The sequence below is a fragment of the Amborella trichopoda genome, chromosome 3 (assembly GCF_054954075.1).
Source record: "Amborella trichopoda isolate Santa Cruz 75 chromosome 3, AtrichopodaSantaCruz75HAP2 v2.0, whole genome shotgun sequence".
NCBI lineage: Eukaryota > Viridiplantae > Streptophyta > Magnoliopsida > Amborellales > Amborellaceae > Amborella > Amborella trichopoda.
The window spans coordinates 2,398,855-2,415,063 of NC_142338.1; the positions used below are offsets into that span (position 1 = coordinate 2,398,855).

Here is a 16,209-nt window from a genome sequence, read left to right on the forward strand (position 1 = left end):
TCACCTTTTGCCCTAATCTTCCACATTCACTCTCAATTAATGTTCTTTTATATTATTACAATATGTATATACCTCTTAATTTTGACTTGATAATGTCATTTATGATTAGAGCCTCATAGTCATATTTCATTTACAATCAAGGGGACATTGCGAATAAATGCTCCGAGGAAGGGGCACAATTTTTTAAGAGAGATAAAGATTCCCTATTATTTTAGAGAGAGAAACTCTCTCTCCACCAAGAGTGATTAAATCCCGGAGTCTCGGGTGCGACTGACAAAACCTCGAATTCCGTAGCTTCCATGGCTTCTTCTTCTTACAGTCCCCACTTTCTCTCTCTAGGCATCTTCTTCCTCCTCATAACGACAACATCATCTGAAGAAGAATCAGCTACCATTATCTCTAGATTTCAACAATATCTTCAGATAGACACGGCACACCCAAATCCCAATTACTCTCTCTCTACCACTTTCATACTTTCTCTGGCCGAATCCATTGGCCTTCAGTATGAAACCCTCGAATTCGCCAAGGGAAAACCAGTAGTCATCCTCAAATGGCCTGGCGAAAAAACCCAACTTTCGTCAATTCTCCTAAACTCTCACACTGATGTTGTTCCATCAGAGAATCACAAATGGGTTCACCCCCCTTTATCAGCTCACATTGATTTTAATGGAGATATCTATGCGAGGGGCTCACAGGACATGAAATGTGTGGGTTTACAGTATTTGGAAGCCATTAAAAGGCTAAAGAGAAATGGGTTCAAACCAGTTCGAACTGTATATCTATCTTTTGTGCCAGATGAAGAGATTGGGGGAGTTGATGGAGCTGGAGCTCTCGCTAATTCGAAGAATTTTGAGAAAATGAATGTTGCGGTTGTTCTGGATGAGGGTTTGGCTTCACCGAATGAGAATTACAGGGTTTTTTATGGCGAGAGAAGCCCATGGTGGTTGGTTATTAAGGCAGTTGGGAGCCCTGCTCATGGTTCAAAGCTTTATGAGAACAGTGCAATGGAGAATTTGCAGAAGAGTTTGGAGAGCGTTTGGAGGTTCAGGGCTTCACAGTTTGATTTACTGAAGTCTGGGTTGAAGGAAGAGGGGGAGGTGATTTCAGTGAATCCGGTTTTTTTAAAGGCCGGCATTCCTTCACCTACGGTACAAATGATACTTTTCTCTTTCTACCTCTCTCTATGTCCATCTACCACATATCCGTCTTTCTGTTATCAATGGAATTGAAACAGTGCTCTCTGCATCTCTCTCTTTCTCTGTCTCTTGCTCACTATCTTTACATGTTATATGGGTTGATTTTCAATTTAGTTCTTCGGATTGTTGGATGCTGTGGCTGTTGTATCGCGAGTATTAGAAATTGTCTGAATTATTGCCCTCTCCCTCTGGCGGGTAGGATGGGTTTAGGCAAGATAGTTTTCAATGCATTGATTTGCCTCAAACTGCACATGCAAAACATATTTGGTAAATTGCCTATCACCTCAGGTGGACAACACACACAGAGTCTCTCTCTCTCTCTCTCTCTCTCTCTCTCTCTCTCTCTATATATATATATATATATATATATATATATATATATATATATATATATATATATATATATATGTTAGGCATGATGACCACCAGTGATGACCACCAGTTTGCTAACTTGTCAAAATGGTTAGATATCCTGGATATTGTATTTCCTTCTGTTAGATTGTGGCTTTCGTTAGAATGGAAGAACTAGAGGTATTGTTGGTAGTTGTACTTCTTATCAACTTCAGATATGGGGTTCAATCTTTAACTAACCATGTTTTCCGAGTCTCCTCTGAATCCCAAAATGTTGCTTTGACTGGATTCGACAATTAGAGTGAGATATATGGTTGGTCTGTGATTTTCTTTTCACTAACCTAAAAGCTAGAGTTTTGTGTTGTTGGGATACTTTCTTCATTCCCACACGACTATTTTCCTTGTTTTGCTTTATTGCCAATTGCTTTTTAAGGTCTTATTAGTGGATAGTTTGTTTTAATTGGTTTTTGCTTCATCAGTTATGTGAATAACTAGAGCTGCTGTTGAGTCATTGTGATTTACCTTTTGTTGCCAACCTCAAAACCTGATTCCTTTTAGATGATGTATGCCACAAATCCATTTTTTGATGAAAGTTGTTGATCACTTTTCAAGTTATACCAAAGTATTGGATCTGTTACTGTTGGTTTTTTGTTCCTGCTTTTGCATCTCAAATTTGGGATCATAGGCGCTTATCTTCTTAAGCTTTTCCTTGTATTTTTTTGGATCGAAATGGCAGAAATGGTAACTACATCATTTTTGTTTAATGAATGTCAATGGAGATGATATATAAATTGGGGGTCTTAGACAGAGCACTAAGAATATACGTCTTGCAAATTTATGTGACATTTCTATTTGCAGATTATGCAATGATGTGTTATTCTTTTAATTTTGAGTAGGTAGTGTTGACACTACGTAAGAAGAGATCAAATTGATTCTTAGAAATGATGCACGTTATAACATTGAATAAAAAAGAAAAAAGAAAAGAGAAGAAAAGATGCATGAGATCTGGCCCCCTTGAGCACTCTACAGCATAAACACAAAGTTGGGAGTTCGTTGCACTGGTAAAACGCTAGAATTATGGCCAATGGATACCCTATGCGGGAACTAATGATATTGAGCAATATATTAATTTGCTAAGTTTATAATTTTACGTTCACTTGTGTTATGAACTTATGTGACATACAGTTGCATATCATGATTGCATTAGATAGACTTGAAGACATCGTTCTGAATGGTGAAGGAGAGTAACTAATCTTGAAGGTTTTTATGAAGAGGGGCTCGAAAAGAAAGTATTAAAACTTCTGGAAACCACATAAGTGATTCAATGGTTTTAGTTATTTCATCTTTTTTTGGGTCAAGTGGTCTCTTGATGGATTCCAAGGATCATTGCGTATGAGGTAATATCCAGGAGATCGATATTGTATACTTAAGCTTATAGGTATCTGACATATGCTTGCCAGTAATGGTCTTGAGAATCTAATGGGCTTGAAAGGCAAGGTTTACTTTTGCATTCAAAATGAAAATTAGTGTAGCCTGTTACATTCTTGGCATTAAAATCACCGGGGACATATGGAATTTGAAAAGTCCATTTTGATAAATGACTGCCTTTCCATAATTGATCACCTTGGTAATTACAGGAACACAAGATGAAAGGAGTTGATCAATTTTTCACAAAAGCTATGTGGACATGATATCATATTGCTTCAATATGTATGATGGGAGGACATTGGTTACATCCACTGTGAAGGTCATTGTGTTATTGACTTCACAGTACCCTATGCCGGAAAAGGCAGGACTAGAAATGCAAATAATTCGTTGAAGAATGCACAATAATGAAAATGTTGCCACTTTGGCCCGTAGTGAAAAGGATTGTTTATCTCATAAAGGCACTAGATGTTTGCTATTTTGCTTTTGCTGTTGTGACGTATAATATTTGAATATAGAGACTTGTTCATGTGGAAGCTTGTAGTTGACATTTGGTTCTAGGGAGTTTTGGTAACTAAAGTTGAATTGTTTTGTTCAATGTTCGAGAACATGGCTTGGGCTTGGGACTTGGCACCTATCTTTCCCGAGTTGCTTAGATTTGCCCGTGTCTTGCGGGAGTCCACAAATGGGCAGCGGTTTCTAGGGTTTCTGCCATGGATGAAGAAGACCTTGATGATGTTAGCAAGCCTGCAACAATGAGAAAAAAGCAGAGAAAAAAAGAGAGGTTTTATGGAGGGAAGTCAGGACAAATGTGAAGCTGGAAGAAGAAGAGGTTTCTCAAGACTCTCTCTCTCTCATCATTGGGCCAAATGCGCCTTGTCGTTTTCTCCACCCTTGCTTTCTTTCTCATCATGAGAGAGAGAGAGAGAGAGCTGACAAAAGACACATTTTAGGAGATAATGAGATAAAAATCAGAGGGCCTTCTAGATAGAGAGACTTATATGGTACTTGGGTGAGGACTGAAGCGACTCATCCGAGTATTGTATAACTTGTGCTAGTCATTACAAGTTGTCTCGAGTTGTAAAATACTCGGGCGAGTTTGTGCAGTACTTACTCTGTGCTGTCACCCTCCCCCCATTTTGTCCGAGACACTCGCTTCAGCACCTTGCCGAGGCCAAGTAACTCGGCCGGCTTGACTAAGTCTGAGTCAACTTGGCTGTGTTTTCAAACACTGATTTTCCTCATACGAGCAATAATGTGGGATTTCTTACATAGATGCAGCATTTTTCTTTATTTATTTAGGGGCATTTTGTAGAGGTTGAGAAATGGATCTAGTGGAAAAAGTATCTAGTTTCTCAGAAAGTTATTCCATAGACATAATAGGGGAGACCTGGGTGTGACTGTTGTTTTTGAAATTTTGAAGAAGAGCTATCATGCCTGGATGTGAATTTTTTAATGAACATATGCTAAACTAAGGACTGGTAAAGAGTAAAGATGAGAGGGAAACTGCGAGTTATTTATCCTGATGGAAAAGGGATGGTTAGTCCTTCTAGAGCTCTCAATGTGAGTCTATCTTGGGTTATCTTTTCAGAAATTCATTCTTTAGTGTGTTGTGAATGGAGAATATAGATTTTCCTTTTTGATCAGAGGAGAATGTTAAGAAGGTGAAGGATATAATTGGGTGTACGGAGTGACAGTTGTCGCTCCAATCACTTTAGGGAATATCTTCTGTGTTCTTTAGTGCGTGGTGAACGGAGAATATAGATTTTCCTTTGTTGATAAGAGGAGGATGTTAAGAAGGTTAAGGATATATGGAGTGACAGTTACTGCTCCAATCACTATAGGGAAGATTCTTCAGCATTGATGAGTATCCATTTAGTAGTTGAATTGGCATTTTGCTATTTATTTTTACTGTTGATTTGTTGTCAAAAACTAACCTCTAGACCTTATCTGTTTGTTTATTGACGGTCGTATGTGAAGATGCTCCAACGTACATAAAATGCCATTTAGTTGTGTGTCTGCATGTCTTTTTGACCCGACACACTTTATAAACTTAAGTATAATGAAAATCTGTTCAAAATCACAGTCCTGGGAAAAACATTTGCTGTTTCTATAGCTCCACCTTATTTTCTGGAGATTTCACTCTGAACTTTAGATTGCTGTAACTATTGCTTTTTGTATTTAGCCTATGAACCTAGGTGTCATTTGGATGGTCTGTTCATAAGAAATATCGCTGTTTTCTTTCTTCACTCATTTAGGAGTGAAAAACGGTGCAGCTTGGTCCCTCCACTATTCCCTTGTGATGCCTTTCGCAATCCTGATTACTAAGAAATGCCATGAAAATGCCTGTCACTCTGAGTAAAGAGAATGTTTTCCCTAATTTCAAATACCGCTCTTCATTAAATTTTTTGCCCATTGAAGCTGAGCCTTAAATTGCAAGTTGGCTTGGAAAATTGGTTGTTCAGAACCGACTAGACGGAAAATAGAAAAACAATGGAAAATGTTGGCATAGGGCTGCAACTCAATTCTTGCCAGAAATTGCTGACACAGAACTGTAAAATGATCAAATTGATAACATTTACCTTGACAGTTATGGATTTGAAAGAAATAAAATGATTTCAAGCCCCGAAAATAACTTCTCATGACACATTACTCAAACTATCCATTTTTAAGTGTTCACAGACCCACCAGATCTGCGCCATTTTTGGAACTTCAAATTTCATAGTTAAGGGCCAATATAGATTTTTAGGCCATTGTAGGGGTTTCCAGTACCAAAACTGCATTCAGGTGGGTGCAGCTTACTTCTTATTGTGAAGCCAAAGCCTTATGCTAACTGCACTTGGAAAAATTTGACTTTTGTTAATGATCATTGTTTAAATTTTTGTGTTCATAATTCTTTTGCTCCAATATCTTTTGTTTTTCTTTTGATCTACCTGATCTTAGATATGCCTATTTGTAATTTGAAGATTTGTCCTTTAGGAAATCTCTCTCAATTTAATTAGGGCTGTCATGGTCTGATTCTTTTATCTTTAGAAGGTGATTTCCAAACTTTTTGTTGTATTCAAGGGTTTTATTATGAACCTGCAACCATCTGAGGCTGAGGCAGGCTTTGATATCCGGGTCCCACCGAATGCTGATCCGCTTTCTCTTGAAAGGAGAATAGCAGAAGAATGGGCTCCTACTTCCCGTAATATGACATTTCAGGTATGTAACCCCAGAACAGATGTACTTTCCACTTTCCGGAAAAGGTAACACATGACTGGTTTTTACCTATTTTCTTTCTGATAATCATGAGACTGAAGTTTACTCCTACAGTTTAAGATTAAAGCATTGTGAACCCATGCTCTTGAAGGAGCTGAACTTGTCCTGCACATCTAAATATCTTAATTCCGAGCCCCTTCTAGGCAATGAAAGATATAATGCACATCCATAACATATGCATATACTCACTCTCTCTTTTCTAGCCTGTAACACATGCACATGCAATCTCTCTGTCCCTCTTTTTCTTCCAGATGCATAACACACAATCCTCTCTCTCTCTCTCTCTCTTCCAGATACATAACACAATCTCTCCCTTTTTTTCATAAAAACCAATCTCTCTCTCTCTCACACATACACACGCACACACACATTTATATATCTTTTCATAATTGGTTTGCACGGAAACTGTATTGAACTCCAGTGGTTCAAATGAAGTTTGCCACTTGTCTTTGACTGCTGACACCCACTCTCTCTCTCTCTCTCTCTCTCTCTCTCTCTCTCTCTATATATATATATATATATATATATATATATATATGTGCACCCACAAATGGGAGGGAGGGGGCCCGTGATTAATTGATTATCACAAATGCTCCATACCACTTGTTCTCTGCTCGTAAACGGAGTTCATCTCATAAAATACAAAGTTCTGTCGATGAAGGTTGTTGCTTGGTGAATCTTACAGGGCGAGAAACTATTTTCAATGGATATGTGTGCCATTACTGGATCAATTTTTATTTTTATTTTTGGTTACTTTGTTTTGATATCTGATTAGTGATGATTCATGTATGATTTTTGGACAGTTTAAGCAAAAGGTTCCAATTGATGACAATTTTGGCAACCCTGCTGTAACTGCAACTGATGCCTCAAACCCATGGTGGGGCCTTTTGGAGGGGGCCATAAAGAGAGCCAATGGTAAGCTTGCAAAGCCTGAGATTTTCCCAGCCTCAACCGATTCTCGCTATTTTAGAGAGAGAGGCTTACCAGCTATCGGCTTTTCTCCTATGGCAAACACTCCTATATTGCTCCATGACCACAATGAGGTACAGTCTTATTTTTGTTTCCTTTTGTTTTCTGTATCGGTCCATGACCATACTGTTTGTTGTTGTTTAGCCGTTCTGTCTTCGTTCTCCTCAGCAGTAAGTTCTTTTTTGGTGTTAAGTCTCTGCCTTTCCTTCTCCATCAATCCATGGATGGCTCCCACTTATGCATGTCTGTGTACTGGTAGATTATGCATGTCTTTTTTATGTTGGACAGAGAGAGAGTGAGAGAGAGAGAGAGACTCAGAGACTCATAATATGTATTACCTTGCAGTTTCTGAACCAGGATGAGTACTTGAAAGGTATCAAGGTTTACGAGTCCATCATCGAGGCTTTTGCCTCTTACGATGAGGCTATAAAAGAGGATGACACACAAGATGAGTTATAAGAGATCTGCAGATCAACCATGTCTTCCATTTTCTTTTCTTCATGTTGTATATATGCTTTGGTAAATAAAGCCGTTTTTTCCATATCTGAAATGGTTAGTTTGCTTGTACAAGAATTTTAGGAGCTTGTCTTCTCTTGATGATCTAAGAAATAGACTGGAGATTTAGGAAATGTTCAGTGGGATGAAACTGGTAATCATTCAGTCCTCTTGTGAAGGAATCAATTGTCCAGTAATTCATGATTTGATCTCTGTTCTTTAGCATGCATTTTATTGTTTTGGTAAATGGAAAACACATGTTCACTGCTACACCCTCCCCTTCTCTATCTAATTGATAGACATGACAAACACACAGACATAACTCTCTTTCTCACTTAGGGTTCTAAAAAAATGCTGATTCAGAATCATAATCGCCCGATTCAGATTGAGAATCGGTGCGACCAGTCCGGTTTCCACCATATATCAAGAATCAGCTGGTTCCCGTCAGGAATTCACTGGTTCTTTAACATAACTGGTTGATTTTGTCAAGGACCTGGCCTATTCAGTCCCACTTTTTATTTTTATTATTTTTCAAAATTTTATTTTGTTCTCTAGTTTTAAAATTTTTTATTTACCAATCCAAACTGCAGATCCGGGCCAATTTTCTGGATGGGCGATCGGGTCACCAATTCATTTTTTTTGAATGCTGCTTGAAAGAGCAAAAATAGGAGGTTTGGTCCAGTCCCGCCATCTTGGAATAGGACTCCTCATTACCCCATTGAGATTAGCACTTCATGTTACTTCAGCCTTCAGGTGATGTTTGGGTGGCCTTGAAAATGGGCAAACCTGGCCTAGCCTAGATCCTCTTATATATATATATATATATATCGTCGGGTTAAGTGGGGCTGCCATGAAATGCCTAACCTAGGCCTGACCTTACCGGCCACATGGTTTGGTCTACCTATATTCATAGAGATCATATAACACGGATATGTGCGTTGATGGATGTCACTTGAGATCCCACGCCTCTTTGTTTTTAAAAGGTGTACAGGTGTGTTGCGTTCTGAAATAAAATGACAAATTTTGATATGAATGTTTCTTATGCTTGTTTTCGTGTCAAATAATAATACATGATTCCGTGTCTATGTATTTTATTATAGAAAATACTAATATGTTATTTTAAAATACTATCATTTTCGTGTTATAATGTTTTGAAAAAATATATTTTGTCTTATTTGAAGAGTGATAAGTAGGGGTTTATTTACACAATGAAGAGAAATCATTCTTAATTATATGGTTATCCTCTTCACTAGTTTGTTAGTGAATACTGCAGTGTATATGGTTATCCTCTTCGCTTGTTAGTGAATATGGGAGTGAGGTGCACTTTACACTTCACATAAACTAATTGCGGTAATTTGACACCTCACCTTTGAAGACGAGAGGTGACAAATCGCTCTTACTTTTACCACCGATGGAGGCTAAAGGACACTTCAGTAGGATGGTGCGTTTTTGGGACTTCCGCTGTTGGGTATCAAGTTGCAACCGAATCAGTTTCAATGATTGTGATTAAGGATCAAAATGTTTTTGGGATCAAAGAGTTATAATTCTTCATCTAACCTGTGCATGGAACAATCACAACTTTTTCCTCTCGTTTTGCCCGATCCGATTTTAGTCCATTTTCGTGGCCAAGTTCCAAGATGTTGAAAAAAATTCAAAAAAAAAATTTAAAAAACCAAAAAACTAGGAAACTTATTTGTATTATATTTTCTAATATTTTTCATCAATTTTAAAAAAATAACTACATACCTCTAATATTTTCTATTAATTTTAAAAAGTAATTACATACCTTAAGAAAAACAAGGTGAAGAACACCTCAAAAAATACTAAACATAAGTAATACAAAAAAGGAAAAAATACGACGACTTCCTTCAATATGGAATTTGTTAAGTTTTATTCAATGATGGCAAATAATAACTGAAAACTTACCTTCAATATGGAGTTTGTTAAGCTTTATTCAATGATGGCAAATAATACCTGAAAATCACAAAATCCATGTGATAATATGAAAGAGAGGATATGAGATTTCTTTACAATTATCATCGCATTAATACTTTATAATGTATAACTAACCAACCATTGCTATAAAGCATATTAAAAACTAAGATTGATAAAAACCAAAACGAATAAATGTTGAACCATAACAATGAAACCCACAAGCCCAAAGAGCATTATTGGTTGTATAGCAGATTCACATGCACTGCATGAAGCCATATAAATATGCAACATAATATTCAGAGTTTGTGTCCATTCAAAGTTTGTGGATATGGAAACAATCTTTTAAATATGTATGCATATATTTCTCTATCTTGAATTTGAGTTGGGGATAGGTACAAATTTTAGGAAGTTTGAATATGAGAAAAAAAAGTGGGGAATGCATATATATGCATATCACTCTCTTGAATTTGAGTTGGGGATAGGTGTATAGATAATTTATTTATTTCATATGTGCATAATAAATTGTGTTTTTAAATTTCCGAAGGTGTGGGTAGGTGGTATAAGTAGAATTAAAAACCACGATAGTATGGAGGTGCTACCACCACGACCCAATCTCTTGCCAAAAATTATGTTTTGTTAAAATAAAATTTATGTGCTAGAAGGAGGTTAATTATGTTTGGTTTTTTAAAAAATAAAATTTAGGAGAAATATCCTCATACTGCCTATTTTTTGTTTTCATATCTCAATAGATCCAAAGATTTAAAATATATTTCCTAACCCCTTGACTAACTTTATCCACTTTTAACTATTTTTTTAGCCTTAACAAATATAGAAAAGACATGCTCATTCTAAACTCTTATTCTCTATACGTGATACATTCCCCCCAAATCTCTCTCTCTCTAACATTCACCCTCTTTGCCTCTCTAAGAGGGGAGAAAGAGTGTGAGAGACAATAGGGAGAGTGAAAAAATAGGTAGAAAGAGAGAGATGTAAGGAAAAATAATGTGAAGAGAGAAAAATGATGGTGTTTAGAAATGATAAGTCTTTTTTATATTTGTTGAGGGCCAAAAAATAAGTTTACAGGGAATAAAATCAGCTTAGAAAGTTAAAAAATATAAAACTTAGAATTTTTATGACCTAATATATGTTTTGAAACCTTGGGTCCATTGAGATATAAAACTTAAACATGGAGAGTATGGAGATATTTTCCCTAAAATTTATGCTAGAAGGATATTAATTATGTTTTCTTTTTGTTAAAATAAAATTTATGTGCTAGAGGTTAATTATGTTATGTTAAAAATGGGAAGTATAGAGATATTTTCCCTAAATAAAATTTTAAATTTATGCTAGAGGGATGTTTTGTTTTTGTTAAAATAAAATTTATGTGGTTAATTATGTTATATGTTAAAACTGAATTTTTATATACGCTAGTAGGAGGGCTTGAACCTCCGACCTTATGGTTAACAGCTACACACTCAAGCCAACTGAGCTATTCGAGCATACAAGAAATTGTGGGCTCGGTACTTAAATTCTTCTATCCAACACTGAAAGAAGCATTTGCTAGCTCTCAAAAAGGATTGCACAAAATCCAAGTCGCATTTACATACTTTCTCTTCTGTAAAAACATAGGTTGAATACTTCGACGGACCCATCTTTTCTGTCAATATAATGGATTGGATCCTTTAAGTGTGAAACATATATTTAACTCAAAAGGAAATTTTGATTTGTCACTTCAAATGCTGAACCCACCCAGCAATTTGAGAAAATAATACGGCAAGAAAATGGGATTTGGGTTTGAGATAAAAAAAAATGCAGGACTATATTTAACTTAAAAAATTATGTTAATTTCCCTCAGTTTTTGCATCAAGATTATTACTTTCAAAACATTCAAACTTTCAATAATTAGGCTTACTGAAATTAGTTTAACTTTCTGATCCTCCCAAATCCCCCTTTGTTTCACTTTCTTGGGCTTCATATGTTGATAAAACAGAGAGTGTTTGTTAAGCGTATTACAATTTAAGGTCTAGACTAGTGGATTTACTTGCATTGCTTCAACAATATAATTAAGTGATTTTCAAACAATGAGCATATGAGCATTGTCAAGCATAACGATTTTAATATGAATACCTGCATACCAAATTACTTAAAAATTTATGAGAATAGGAAAATCAATTAAGAAAGCTATAAAATAGATCGATGCGGAATCAAACAAAAATAACTAGTAAAAAATAAATAAAAAACGATAATGAATAATAAACATTAGAGAGATAGTGATGAGAAGGAGAACTTGGGATGAGGTGGAGGGGAGGACTGTATGAGGCTATAAGAAAGAAATTGCTTTCTCTGATGCTTTGAGGATATTTGAAGGGGAGAACTCTGTCTCTCTCTCAAAATCAATTTCTCTTCCCATATCACATCTCTTTTCAGCAATATCTTTTTAATTTTTATATCACTTGTCTATCAGTATCCTAACTCCCAACATCATCTAAATTGTTAATTGTTTTTTTGGTCTATGAAGAAAGGACTGGGGATATATTATATATGGGTGCAGTTTCTATATGGTTGCAACCTTAAACAATCCAATTAAGGTGCACCTTAAAATTTTATTATAACATGTAATTTTTTATAAAAAAATATTAGTATTATCTTAAAATCTATTTTCATACGTAATTAGAAATTTTAAATTTCAAAAATGGTTAAAATCAAGTAGATCTATAAATATATGAAAAACTTGAAAATGAATTGTCTAGATAATGTGTTGCAAGATGCACTATCTTCGAGACTCAATTTTTTTTTTTTTTCATATACATAGATTTCGATGTCGAGATGATTGATTAAAGGGCTTTTTCAAAATTAAAACGACATTTCCGATAGATTTTTAAGGTGTATATGTGAGTCTACATTTTAAGGTTGCAACCTTATATAGACTTTTCCCATTATATATATATATATATATATATATATATATATATATATATATATATATATATATATATATATATATCTACACTACATTATTAAACAAGAGTTAAGGGGTGGACACATGTCATGTCGTCAAAATAAGAAGGGACCCTAATGTTATAGAGATTATAGAGGTTGTAGGACCTATTCCCCACGTTTAGGGAAAGAGAGAGACTAAGTGTCGCGACAATAAGAAGGGACCCTAATGTTATAAAGGTTGTAGGACATATTTCTTATGTTTAGAGGGAAAGACAGAGACTAAAATTTTGTGTGTAGAATAGAGAGAGAAAGTAGAGATTATAAGAGAAGAGAAACATTGTTTCTATATCTTATTGAAAAATAGAAGAATTTTTTTTATCCAACCTTTTCCTAAAATTTGTGCATGAAGAGTAAGGAAAAGAGGATCTCCATCCCTTCCTAATATTTTATGGGTAAAGAGTATATATTTTAGAAGAGAGATAAAAAATAGTGATTTTAGGAAAAGAGAGAAAATGTAGAGATTTTAGGAGAGAGAGAGAGATTTTCATGGAAGCTTTTGAAAAGTAGATAAAGAAATAATCTCTCAAAACATGATTTTAAGAAATCAAGGTTTTAGTAAAATTTATTTTCATAAAAATATTAAGTGGTTAAAAATTTCTTACAAGAGGTTGTTTGGTATTTATCAAATTTTTTAATAATAAATTTATTTTGATGGTTGAATAATTAGTTAAAGTTAATCTGCTACAAGTAATTGCATACGTGCAACCCACCTAATTATCACTCCCAAATGATCAAATGTTTAACAACCCAAACGGGTTGAACTGGAACCGAAATCGGCCTTTTACCGATCCAATTTTAGTCGATTTTCATGGCCAAGTTCAAAGATGTTGAAATTTTTTCCCAAAAAAGTATTAAAAATCCAAAACAATAAAAAACTTATTTGTAATTTATTTTCTAATATTTTCCATCAATTTGTGAACTTAGGTGTTTGGGCCATGAATGCATATTTTTACATTTTCCTTCTTTTTTGGATTATTTGAAAAATACCCCTTGATTAAAAAATACCCTGTTCATAAATTGCCTTTTTCAATAAAATATTAAAAATCAGGAAAAAAAAAAAAACTTATTTGTAATATATTGTATTTTCTATTGTTTTCCATCAATTTGTGAACGGGATGTTTGGGCCAGGAATGCATATACTTACATTTTCTTTACATTTACATTTTTTTCTTTTTTTTAATTATTTCAAAAATGCCCCTTGATTGTTTTAAAAATACCCTCGTTTACCAGGTGAGCAAGCAATTCAGAAAAAATAATACACAGTTACATCACTACCGACTGATATAATGTTTGACAACCCAATCGGTTTGAACCGGAATCGGCCTTTGGCCAATCAGATTTTAGTCGATTTTCGTGGCCAAGTTCCAATATGTCTAAAAAATTCCAAACAAAGTATTAAAAATCCAAAAAAAAAAAAAAGAAACTTATTCAAATATTTTCCATCTATTTGTGAATGGGGTATTTGAGCTATGAATGCACGTTTTTTCATTTCTTTCTTTTTGGATTATTTCAAAAGTACCCCTTGATTATTTACCCATGGATGTGGTTTCTAAAAGTTTGCAACTTTAAATAATCCAATTAAGGTACACTTCCGAAATTTATCGTGCAATTTTGGTGTAAAAATTTCTTAGGATTATCTGAAAGTCTATTTTTATATAGTCCAAATAATGTGTTGCAAGATGCAGTATTTTTTAGGCTCAAAATACTTTTTTCTTTAACATTCATGCATCTCGATGTCGTGATGATCAATGAGATAGTGTTTCAACATTAAAACAATATTTTCCGATGGATTTTTGAAGTGCATCTATAATTTAACAATTTTAAGGTTGCAACCTTTTATAAACTTTTTTCCTTTAAAAATACCCTGTTCATAAATTGCCTTTTTCAAAAAAAAAAGAAAGAAAGTTATTTATAATGTCTTTTCTAATGTTTTCCTTCATTTTGTGAAGGGGGTGTTTGGGACCATGAAAGTCCGAGATTTTATAAAATTTAGAAGTGTTGGATGGAATCTTAACCATGACCGAAACAATACCTCTATTTTGGAACATGAAAATCTGAAATTTAATTTCCAAAGAATGCATATTTTTACATTTTCCTTCTTTTCAAATTATTTCAAAAGTACCCCTTGATTGTTTTAAAAATACCCTCGTTTACAAGGTGAACAAGCAATTGAAAAAAAAAAACATAGTTCCTGACTAAAACTTTATTATCTACATATGAAATAAATACATTATTTTGATATTTATAGACACAAACTTTGAATGGATACAAAGTTTCAAAAAAAACTACTGACTTCTGAGTGAGAATAGTTGTGTCGTTTTTGTACAAAAGATATGGTCCCTTTATAAACAATCCCTATATTTTTTAATGAAAAGAATATGAGTTTATCACTTAAAGCATGTGGTCATGTTTTACTCAAAGAAAGATATTTTGGTTGGGCACTTCAAGTTCCGTCTGAAGTGACATGGAATAAAATAAAATAAAATTAAACATTAAATATAAAATTACAAAAAATATTTTTTGTTACGAAAAGTAAGTAGGATTCTTACAAGAAAACAATGAAGAGATATGGAACATTAAAAAAAAGGAACTATTAATAAAACATTCAAAACACTTCAAAAAAAGTCAATGAGGCAGTTAAATTAGCTATTTGACGCCTGATTACAGCTTAAAAACATTTTATTTTAGTATATCATCAATTATTTTATTACAGAATATCCATATGTTTGGAGAACCTCTGTATGTGAGGACATTTTAATAATTTTTTTTCTAAAAGTTATTTAAGTTAAATGGACAAATGGCCAAAACAACTACCTTAATATATTTTTTTAAAAAAATACAATACTACGACTTATATTTTGGTACATGAAGGTCACAAATGATCTCGACTATCGGACGTAAAATGGGGGGGTGACTTGCATTTATTTCATTGAAAAGGCCCAATGTTCAAAATAAATTTTTTCAAACTCTATGATACACCAAAGGTATTGGATTTTGCATAGGATAAATTTTGAAAGGGTAGAATGTCAATTTGTTTTGAATATGTTCACGCCATCCAAACAGTCCAGCATAAGAATAAAAAAAAGATGAGAATATTTTTTTAGAGTAATGACACTATGAGACCCTCTTACACCCATGGGAGTAGGACCCCAAACGATCACTATTAAATTTCGACATAAGTTTCTAGAAAAGTTATGACATGGATGAATAGGTTTATTGATAACTTTTTTTAGAGATCTGTGTCAAAATTAATGATGATATTTTGGGATCCTATACTATTGGTGTGGGAGGGACTCATAGTAATATTACTCATTTTGTAATTAAAAGTAAAAAACTTACAATTTTTTTGTTTTTTTATTTGACATCCAAACCGGCAAAATTTGCACTCTTGAGAGAAGGCTATAGCTGGTAAGTTTCTCTCTCTAAAATAGCGAGCATCACTCCCACCCAGGAAAATTTCGGGCTCTGCGAGGTTTCCATGGGCTTTCTTCACGGCCTCCTCAAAAAGGGTCCACCATGAGTTGGAGGCATCAGTTGCCGTGAAAGCAGGGTTACCAAACTTGTCAACAGTTGGAAA

General features: G+C 34.4%; 1 protein-coding gene across 1 annotated transcript; it reads left to right on the plus strand.

Annotated features, from left to right (window-relative positions):
• Positions 1 to 241: 241 nt before the first annotated feature.
• On the plus strand, positions 242 to 7,831 carry AQI (Peptidase M20/M25/M40 family protein). The gene is made up of 4 exons (XM_088862845.1): positions 242 to 1,148; positions 6,039 to 6,176; positions 7,037 to 7,276; positions 7,548 to 7,831. Exons 1-4 carry the CDS (start codon positions 300 to 302, stop codon positions 7,659 to 7,661), a joined length of 1,341 nt encoding a protein of 446 aa, XP_088718971.1. The 5' UTR covers positions 242 to 299; the 3' UTR covers positions 7,662 to 7,831.
• Positions 7,832 to 16,209: the final 8,378 nt, after the last annotated feature.

Coding starts and splice junctions, on each gene's coding strand:
- AQI (XM_088862845.1), top strand. CDS start 300: ATGGCTTCTTCTTCTTACAGTCCCCACTTTCTCTCTCTAGGCATCTTC. Junction 1,149..6,038: donor CCGGCATTCCTTCACCTACG/GTACAAATGATA, acceptor GTTGTATTCAAG/GGTTTTATTATGAACCTGCA. Junction 7,277..7,547: donor TGCTCCATGACCACAATGAG/GTACAGTCTTAT, acceptor ATTACCTTGCAG/TTTCTGAACCAGGATGAGTA.